This window comes from Saccostrea echinata, unplaced genomic scaffold (genome assembly GCF_033153115.1).
Source record: "Saccostrea echinata isolate AGI-Se365-2 ecotype Australia unplaced genomic scaffold, CSIRO_AGI_Sech_v1 ptg000064l, whole genome shotgun sequence".
Classification (NCBI taxonomy): domain Eukaryota; kingdom Metazoa; phylum Mollusca; class Bivalvia; order Ostreida; family Ostreidae; genus Saccostrea; species Saccostrea echinata.
In genome coordinates, this window is record NW_026889813.1 from 1,162,835 (window position 1) to 1,172,889 (window position 10,055).

The 10,055-nt window shown below is 33.5% G+C and overlaps 2 protein-coding genes across 3 annotated transcripts; one reads left to right on the top strand and one right to left on the bottom strand.

The window, feature by feature from the left end:
- Positions 1-1,185: 1,185 nt before the first annotated feature.
- LOC133175750 (5-hydroxytryptamine receptor 2B-like) lies at positions 1,186-2,453 on the bottom strand. Its single transcript, XM_061310859.1, has one exon. It carries the CDS (start codon positions 2,416-2,418, stop codon positions 1,207-1,209), a length of 1,212 nt encoding a protein of 403 aa, XP_061166843.1. The 5' UTR covers positions 2,419-2,453; the 3' UTR covers positions 1,186-1,206.
- Positions 2,454-3,861: 1,408 nt separating this feature from the next.
- On the top strand, positions 3,862-9,175 carry LOC133175954 (large ribosomal subunit protein uL11-like). 2 transcript variants are annotated; one of them, XM_061311108.1, is made up of 6 exons: positions 3,862-4,037; positions 5,914-5,987; positions 7,055-7,235; positions 8,535-8,642; positions 8,814-8,917; positions 9,136-9,175. In XM_061311108.1, exons 1-6 carry the CDS (start codon positions 4,001-4,003, stop codon positions 9,151-9,153), a joined length of 522 nt encoding a protein of 173 aa, XP_061167092.1. In that variant the 5' UTR covers positions 3,862-4,000; the 3' UTR covers positions 9,154-9,175. The 2 variants fall into 2 exon arrangements, with proteins under 2 accessions (XP_061167092.1, XP_061167094.1); XM_061311110.1 differs by having other exon boundaries at positions 8,814-8,905; positions 9,126-9,175.
- Positions 9,176-10,055: the final 880 nt, after the last annotated feature.

The window sequence follows — 10,055 nt, forward strand, 5'->3', positions numbered from 1 at the left end:
TCTAGGCGCCATACTCTTTCATGATTTAAATTGAAATTGTTGTTACGATATTTACCACCCCCTTAATTAATATAATACAGAGGTAGATATTTTTTCCCGTTATTGTGTAATACTCGTGTATAACATTTCGAAAAAAAAAACCTCCCAATTAATACTAAGTTAAAAAAAATGTAATCATATTGATTTAATACATTTTAAATATGCGCACATTGTTAATGTGTAGATCGAAAAAAACTTTTCAAAACGTTTATTGATAAAGAATATTTACCAAAAATATGTAGTTCCCACTGTACCATATGTCTTTACACAGAACTTGATAATGTTTTACATCCTTTATTCCTATAAGATATGAATTTTGAGACAAGGCGTTATTTATTTTAAAAGTTTAGTTTAATCCGTTTATAAACTTATTGTGTGAATTTTTGTTTAACAATAAAATTTTATCAATAACATGCTTAAGGTATTCAATGTATAATGAATGGATTCTGAACAATTTTTAATCATTTTAAACTAGTTAAAAATGCATTGCTAGATAACTATGAAAAGGAAATGAACCAAATTCATATGACTGATAACAGGAAAGAAGCTGGTCATTTTGCACCTTAAAAGTTTTAGAAGAGTTATCTGCCCTTGACGAAAAAAACAAAATTTTAATTTTGTCAAAATATCTGTGGTAAATGATTTATTTCATTTCATATTTTAATAAAGAGAGAGTTTTTGCATATTTTCACCAAGAGATCTGAATGAAATTCAAATTACTTTTTACAATATCTTAATAAAACCTGCGCTGCCCATAGACTTCAATGTAAAATTCAAGATGAAATTTATTTGATAATAATCAAAATTTTGTAAATTCCTTTGGTGGAGTATTTTTATTTAATAACACCTTCAAAATGCTACCATGTTTAAAAATATCGGACCACTCATTTATTAGGTACAAAATATGGTCGTTATACATTGAATACCTTAAAACAAAGAAAAACCATTAAATACTATATGTATATCCAAAAAGTATAGAATTATATAGAACAGTATATCTGCCATATTGATAATTTCGGGAGCCAGACTGTTTCATACTCCAATACAGTTGATGCCTGTATTTTTATACTAATACTGCTCACATAGCAGTGTAATATTCCAAAAAATGTAAGTGGTAATGCTATATTATGAATTACTTTACAAAAATCATGAAATAAAAGATGACATTCAGGTCTGCAATCGTAATGGAAGACAAACAAGTTGACAAACGTCGATCAAGGCTTTCCGGAAAGTTGTATCGAACAAACCAAACATAAATGGATTAATTGTGTAACTAAAAAGATAGCTACGGCGAAGTAGTAGAATGAAATTAAATCCAAAGTCAGAGGAAATGTCACCTATCACTTCAGAATCAATGGCTTCCAGTACCATGATTATGATTGGTGGAATAAAAGAAACAAATGTCACAAAAGATATAGAGACAAACATATAATAATATCGGAACACAAAAATTCCTATTCTTGATCGCACCTTTTTGACTTCTGACACGGTATATTTTCTTTTTCCAGCCTCTGATTGACTTCTTTTTGGAGGAACTCCGTTTTTCTCCGTAAACTTTTGTAAAATAGCATCCGAAGACTCGTCCAGGGGCGCCTGCAGCCTGTTCTGTAGATTGCTGTCTGATTTGGAATACTTTAACAAAGAATTGTAGTGTAAACTGTCATAGGAGGTGGACACTGCACTTTTCTGAGGAGGCTGTATGTTTGAGTGGATTCTTTTTCCAATGAAGGTGTAGATCACACTGATGCTTAAAACGATCCCAAGGAATAACAAAGCAACAAAAGCTAAATATGCGTGTAGGCCATATTTGGCATGGTCACTGTTTGTTGTTAGTTCACAATGAAATTCTGTAATATTGTTGTATCTGGTTCTCTTTATCGGTTTTATGCCATAAAATATCAATGTGGGAAACGAGAATATCGAACTCACAATGATCGATATAACGATTGCTAACCGCTTCCAAAGCAAAGAAAATCGATTTCTTCCCTTCGTACAAATCTTTTTGTATCGTTGCATCGATATTATCAGCAACATAATCAACGATTCAACGCACGTCACTCGTGTAACGAAATTGAGGCCCTTGCACAGCGACTCTGACGTAAACATGGCAGGAATCGAGTTCATCGTCACCGACATAACAGAAGCAGACATACAAGCCAACATATTTGTAATCGCAAGACATGGAATAAAGTAACGATCGTCTCTTTTGTTTTTCATCCGAAAGTGATAAGTCAAGATAACAATCGAATTCCCGATAACGCCGATACTCAACAATATTGATACAAGTACTGTGTTGGTTTGATATTTGTGAGCAAGAAAACGATTCAAATCCTCTGTTGATCGAAATCCGTCGTCATTGGTTTGGTTTAGCCGCTCCATCTTGTTTTCTCCTTTTAAAAAAAAATAATTAAAAAAAAAACCGCTGTGAAGTTAATCCAGGAAAACGTATGGAGTACTACAATAACGCTGTGTTTGTTTCAGTTTAGAGAGTGTCAATATTTTTTTTCAAACTTCGAAGTGTACACTGGAGTAGATTGAGCACTTCCCTCTATAGAGAGTGCCTATCAACCCGGAAGCGTGCATGCATGGCAGAGCAGATTATCCACAAAAGAAATACATTGGTTATCATAATATTTCATAATGTTAAAAATAATGCTGGGAAGTGAAAAAATATCTTTAAATATATACATGAAATCTATTAATAAAATTGCATCTTATATGAGCTGCAATGCATTGTAACAGCATCCTGACATTTTGAAGAAAAAAACCCTTCAAATTCAAGTGTACTTGAGGATGAGTTCCTTAAGTACTACTGAACAAATCATTTTGCAAAAAAAGGAAACGAAAACATTGACTACAGTGAAATCAAAAATAGACCAATGCTGCTATCAATGTTAATGCGACCAGTTTCATAGGCATCATTAGGTTCATGTTTTCCATATTCGTTGGGTGTTGGCTTTCACCACTCCCGCCCTTTAAATTATACTTTCAGGCACAAGACGAGGATAATGGTCTTTAATTCGGATCGTTTGCTGGACTGTTCCCCTTATAAAACTGTGCGAGCTACGTCCAATAAGAGAGAGTGTACGTATCACTTAATTTCGTATGTCATAACTTAAAGAAAGTAACAAGGACCCAATTTCAGTGTCCCAACTTTTATTGTTATTCACTGTGATCGATCTCGACTCACTCAATGTTTCATGTTGTAAATTTTGAATTTACTAGGGGAGGTAAAAAATTTACAACATAATAACTGTATATCATGTTGTAAATTTTGCATTTACCTCAGTATAAATTTAAATTTACAACATGATACATTGAACGAGTTTATAAATGGATGAAGGTTACAAATGCGATTGTGGCACGAAATCCCGTTCAGATTCGACAGCGATGAACCCATTAAAAGTGTAAATGATCCCACTCACCGAGATTCCCCTATGTATGGTACATGTCATTTAAACCCAGGAAAAATTTCAAAGACAACAAAGCACCAATGAACAGAAATCACTGTTATTTAATTCACTGGATGCAAATGAAGTGTTCAGTTAATTTATCTTGGCCTTTTAAAATGTTAAGAATGCTTGAATATTGATTAAAAATTGAGAAATACATTGTAGATTTCAATTTACTTGAATTTAGATCCAAGGGCAGATAATTCTAACTGCATAAAATACTATGGGATATAAATGCTCCATAAATCATTTAAATAGATATGTAGATTAATCCAAGCAGTAATATTCTAAAGACTACAAGATAATAATGAATTTCCTTATTTTAAATTTTACCGCCTAAATTGGTTCCCTGTTTGTGAAATGTAAACGGAAGTAAACAGATCAACTTCCTTTTCCCCCATACCTTTTCGACGGTGTGGTGCAACTTGCGATTGGTCGTGTCCAGCTGGGCTCATCCAACACCATAACTGTCATCTAGATATTTGTCAAAGTAAAAAGATAAAACAAAGATGGGTCCCAAATTTGATCCAACCGCTATTATGACTGGTAAGATAATATTACATGTGGAAAACCGCTAATGAATACCCCTCCCCCCCCCATTGTCATGTACTCGACGTGATGATATATTTAGCAGTCTTTGTGATGACTGGTGTAGACAGCGTGATCAGGTTTGTATATAATGTTGCTAAATGTGTTGAAATTCTCGCTCATTAATTAAAGGTTTTCTAATTTTATTGTGACGAAACAAAGTCAAGAGAAGGTTTGCAATGACAGTCAGTGTAAAACTTTGTTCGGAGAAACTTGGCAAAACTTGAACCACTGATCAGTAATAACACACTGATTTATGGAACCTGAGATTTCCTCGATTTTTACTGTTACCTTTTCATATGGATGTGTGTCACTGTGGAGTGCATGACTCATCATTCGAAACCTTGAATTCCCTGTACCTTGGTGCAGATTCTTTAGGACTTCATGTCCATTCTCATGATTGTAATAAATCTAGTTACGTTGCAGAAGATGAATTTTAACTCTACACTTAACAGATTTGTATATTGTTTAACAAATGAAGCAAAAATAATGTATAAAGGCAAGTAATCCAAGATTCCTCCGACTCTAATTCCTGCTTTTATATTGTGACTTGAGGGGGAGAGTCTGGGCCATTTTGAAAAGTGGGAATTCAGTGACACCAGCTGGTGTCGTGACTCAGCCTACCTTTACAACTTTATATTTTGGATCTTATTTCATGTCACATTATAAAAGCAAGGGTTAAGAGTCAGAGGAATCTTGGATTACAAGGCAAGGAGTAGGGTTGGATACCGTTAAGGATGAAACGGTACGATACCATACCGGTATTTTTGAAATGATACGGTATTTTTAACGATACGGTACTTATATGCATTGATGAATGAGAATGAGGGTTCATTTTATGACAAATGTGCTTTCACCATTCACTAACCTTTCAATGATATAATCTAAAATGAGCTTATAAACTTTGTTCCATGCTTTTAAGATATTCCTAATATTCAAATTACAAACATTTCATTTCAACCTTTAAATAATGATCAACAAAACAAATCAATTGAATCCCAAACAAATTAATTTGCACAAATCGGCTCACTGCTTCACCCGGTTGCCAGGATACCTTTTGTTTGGTCTCACTAAATGACGAAACATTATATAATGGATAGATCACATTTTTTGCGACATTTTGCCTTTTTAATTTACATTTATTATTAGTTTTTATTTGTAAAATTAAAATAAGATTCATGTGAATGTATTTTGATTTTTTAAAAAAAAAATATACGTATTGATTTACCTCGAATATCGGCAGTCGAAAGTAAGTATCGTTCTAAGAATCCATTTCGTTACATGTAATTTGCCTACCTTTCAATGAGCGGAGAATTCGATTTTAGCAAGTTTGGAATGTGTTTTTTTTTTAAATCAAATTAAATGTATTAAAATGTTTTAAAGATTAAGAAGTACAGTTATTAGTACCAGTATTAAATGAAACGGTATTTTACCGGTATTTTTGAAGTAACTATTCGGTACAGTATTGGTACCGAGTACCGGTATCCAACCCTAGCAAGGAGGCATAATTAAATATGATGGGATGTTTAAAAGGTGCAGTAAAGTAAAAAAGAAACCAGCATAAAAAATATTTTTCTCCAACCCAACTTCAGCATTTAAGTCGGGAGGCATGACCAATTAAAGTACTATGAGTATGGAGAATGGCCTGTACCAGTTGATACAAAAGTTCATATGAAAAGGCAGCCATTAGAGTTGGAATCAAAGGTGTAGACAAGTATAGTAAATGACTTAGTATTTACTATTTAGGGCATTGTGTACTTGGTATATCACAGGTATGATTACGAGATGCCAATGAGTATCATGAGAGTTAAATGTTTTATTTTCTGTCATTCAGTGTATGTGAAGGCAGTAGGCGGAGAAGTTCCAGCTACATCCTCTTTGGCTCCTAAGATCGGTCCCTTGGGTCTGGTAAGTTACATCAAAAGTTTAATAACTGAGAGAAGTATGAAAGTTTTTCTACATAATGTAAATCAGAAAATAATCAAAATGTATAGATGTTTGTGTTGTGTACTTTGCCACTTGATGCTGGGTATTGTGGATAATATTTTTTAGGGAAGTTGATTCAATGCTTTTAGATGTGAGATTTTCATGTTATTGAAATATAAATGAAATATAAAGGTTTTGTAATGAGAAAGGGAAAAAAATTAGACTGAACAAAGAAACTAACTTGGGACCCCTGCATTACAACTGAAAAAGTCTGGTGCTTTAACTACTGAGCTTTCCAGGCTGATATTGCCCAACTACATGCATTTCTCCTTGAATTATCTCTGCCCTCTAAGATGCACAATACAGATTCTTCAGCCCCTTGCAGGACTTGACACCTCAAGTCCAAAGGTGGTCAATAACACCAAATGCAACTGGAAGAGAGAAAACATATGGCTGGGATCCAACTTCAGCTGGCCCAGTGGTACTGGTTAAAGCACCTGACCAGCAGTGCAGGGGTCCCTGGTTTGATTAAAGGTCTGGCCATATTTTTTCTCCTTTTGTGTTAAATTTGGTGCCCTTGACCACTACTGGATTGCAGGTCATATTATATTCATAAGGGGAATCATTATATAAATATTGCTGCTTTTTACTTCGAAAAAAAGTTGCATGCATCTTATTTCTTTTTGTAATTAACCAAGGTACAAGAGCTACTGACTTGAATCGATTGCTTAACATTGTAGAATTAACAAGAATAAATCAGTTTTTGACTGAAGTTGACTTTGGAATATTTTTGAAAAAGTATCTGAGGAATTTGATCTTTGTATGTAACATGTCAACAACATCTAAATTAACTTGGTTTATAAGGTGTCATCCAAAGGTTCAGTCTCCACGTCCCACAATGGGATTCAGACCTGAGACATTAGGTTAACTCCTTACTCCATGAATATTTAGAATGATGCATGGTGTTAGCTTTAACCAAATGCAAGCAGGAGCTATGATGATGATTGAGAAAGTAATAGAAATGTGATTTTATGTTCATTAAATTTTAGTCCCCAAAGAAAGTTGGTGACGATATTGCCAAAGGTACTACAGACTGGAAAGGACTAAAGATAACGGTGAAATTAGTGGTACAGAATCGACAGGCCAAGGTTGAGGTGGTGCCCAGTGCCTCCTCCCTCATCATCAAATCACTGAAGGAGCCACCCAGAGACAGAAAGAAGGTTAAACATGGTAAGAATGTTAAACTTTTTACATGATTGTTGATCAAAGTAAAATTAGGACCCATTTTACAAAACAAATACTATATGTGTCAGGGATTTATCAGTACCTTCTCAGGGGCCAAAATTCGGCCCCATTCCCAATTGAAAATAAATTCATTTTTTCCCAATTTGGCAGTATTTTTTCCCAATTGGTGAACAATGCTTTTATATTTAATTATCTTGGGAAAAAAACACTGAGCAAAATTGTCAAATTGTCTGTAATTTTCATCTATTTAACTCATTTAGCAAAGCCACAGTCATAACACATTTAAAAACACTGTAAAAACATCGCCAACTTTTCATCCGAATTCCCTCTGTTTTTTTTTTTCTGAAAATGGTGATATTGTGTAATTGTATAGATTTATTAAATTATTTCCACCTACTCAATTGATCTACGAGTGAATGGTAAGGACTGTACGCATTATTTCAGATAGAAAAATGTATTTTCAATGTTTTAATACATATTTAAAGAGTACTTTGAGAAAATGTGTACTTAGTATAATATTTTGCAGGAGGTTTATAATCTCCAGAAACAGATTCTATAGTGAACTAATTTGGATTATACACATGTGTACTACCCTTAGTTGTATAGGTAAATACTTTATACTCATTGAAGTCAAATTTACTTTTATTAGTCTGTTATTCATAATTGATATTGTATGATGAAGTTGATCATATTTAATTGTCTGTTTGGTTGCCCAAACTAGAGTTCATGCTGAAATGTTAAATGAATTACACCTGAGTACAGGCTTTAAGCAACATTTTAAATTTTTCCCAACTTCATCAAATAGCCGATAATTTTTTCCCAATTCCCCAAAAATGGCGTTTCCCAAAATAGGCTGATAAATCCCTGTGTGTACTTAAAAAAGCGAGCTTCATATTTTAATGGCTTTGGCGCAGACAACAATTCGCTAATTTATGAATACTGCTAAGTAATCATTTATATATACAATATACGGCACGGACATGTGTAGCGCTAATTCATGATTATGCCAACAATTCCATACGCAGTGATTGCGCTAAATTTTGAATACACCAATTTATGTACATGTACAGTAATTTTTCCCAATGTTTGAGCTGTCCATGTATTTTATAGTCTTCTGATTTATGCATCTAAAATACAATTGAGGATTAACCATTTGGGAAATGTGGTCAAGTCTTCATGCTGCTATCTCCATTTTCTTTTATTAAAAAGGTGACAGAATAAAAATGTATACTGTTTATTATTTCAGTCATAAACAAATGACAATGCTTCTCTCTGCTTCCACAGTGAAACACAGTGGAAATCTGACGATGGATGACATCATTGGTATTGCACGACAGATGCGTCCAAGAAGTATGGCAAAATCACTTGCTGGCACCTGTAAAGAAATCTTAGGTGAGTGAATTCATGTTCATCAGGCATTCTTACAGTGCAATTAAAATGAATCAAGTTAATTTTCTTGCTTATGCGTATCCATTTTAAAATATTTAAAACATTTTAAATATGTGTGGTGAAGTAAAAGGATTTTGACAAGGTTCCTCTGACATTTTTTTGAAATCTTGACAGGTACTGCACAGTCTGTTGGGTGCTCTGTTGAGAGGTGTCCACCTCATGATATCATTGACAAAATCAATTCTGGAGAAATAGAAGTTCCAGATGTAAGTTCTTTTCTTTATATAAAAAAGAAATTATTTTAAAAATTTTAAAATATAATTCTAACGCCCGTCTTTATAGTGATCAAAATTTGTTCTTTCATTGTAAGACATCAAAGAAATCAGAAGTAACAATAAGTTAGAACCTCAATGTAGTCATGCATGAAGTTAGTGTAATGGGAAATGTAAATCTCCAGATTTTCATACTTTTTCTTTCCTTTTGCAGGAGTAGTGACTGTGCACCAGGAAAATAGAAATTAAAAAAAAGAAAAGAAACTGCCTTGCTGTTTTTATTTGAGAAGAGATGTTTGATTTGATTAGGATATCAATCATGAAAAATGACACTTTGGGATATCTGTAGACATGTTAAAGATGGAAAACACATATGTATTATACTGTGGAATAAGCCACGATATGAATTCCATCTGTCATCTGAATTCAATTTTATGTTTGAAATCATGTCACATAGGTGTTGAGAGATACTGACTTTGGGGGGTTGGAGGGGGGAACTATGGTAGAAATATGTCCATAGTACATGAATGCCCCACCCAGAGTTCATTAGTAGTGCAACATGAAAATTTTTATTAGTGTGTGAAGTTTGACGGAAATACCTTGAATAGTTTCTTTAAAACTGAGTTAAATATTCAATAAGTAGTAAAGTCAAAGGGCAATGGGAAAGGTCAAGATAAAAACAGAATGGACACAGGTAATAAATTCTCACCTATTAATGTATACATGTAAATGCAAAAACTTGCATAAAAATATCTGGAATAGTTTGAGCAAAAAAAAATGAGAAAAGTGAAGTCAAGGTCAAAGGAAAGATTGAGGTAAAAAAAATGTTGATGAAGTTGAATAATTCTGATCGTATGTGTGGGCATATGAAGTTTGATAAAAATATCTTGCTTTTTAGCTCTACCAGTTAGAGACCAGCAGAGCTTATGCAATAGTAAGGTGTCTGTCGTCTATCTGTAAACAATTTTTCAAAATGCTACTCCTCTTACAGTTTTGGTCTGATTTTAATATATTATAACTTGGCACAAAAGTAGACTATACTAAGATACATAGTTTAGTGCATCCGTTTTTGATGTCGATGAACGATGTTGCCATGGTTACTAAAAATAGAAATTTCTGTGAAATTCCTTTAAAACACTACTCC

Bases quoted from the DNA above. Each gene is read 5' to 3' on its own strand.
- LOC133175954 (XM_061311108.1), top strand. From the start codon at position 4,001: ATGGGTCCCAAATTTGATCCAACCGCTATTATGACTG. The intron at 4,038-5,913 runs GTAAGATAATAT...TCTGTCATTCAG, and splicing joins TCCAACCGCTATTATGACTG to TGTATGTGAAGGCAGTAGGC. The intron at 7,236-8,534 runs GTAAGAATGTTA...CTGCTTCCACAG, and splicing joins CAGAAAGAAGGTTAAACATG to TGAAACACAGTGGAAATCTG.
- LOC133175750 (XM_061310859.1), bottom strand. From the start codon at position 2,418: ATGGAGCGGCTAAACCAAACCAATGACGACGGATTTCGATCAACAGAG.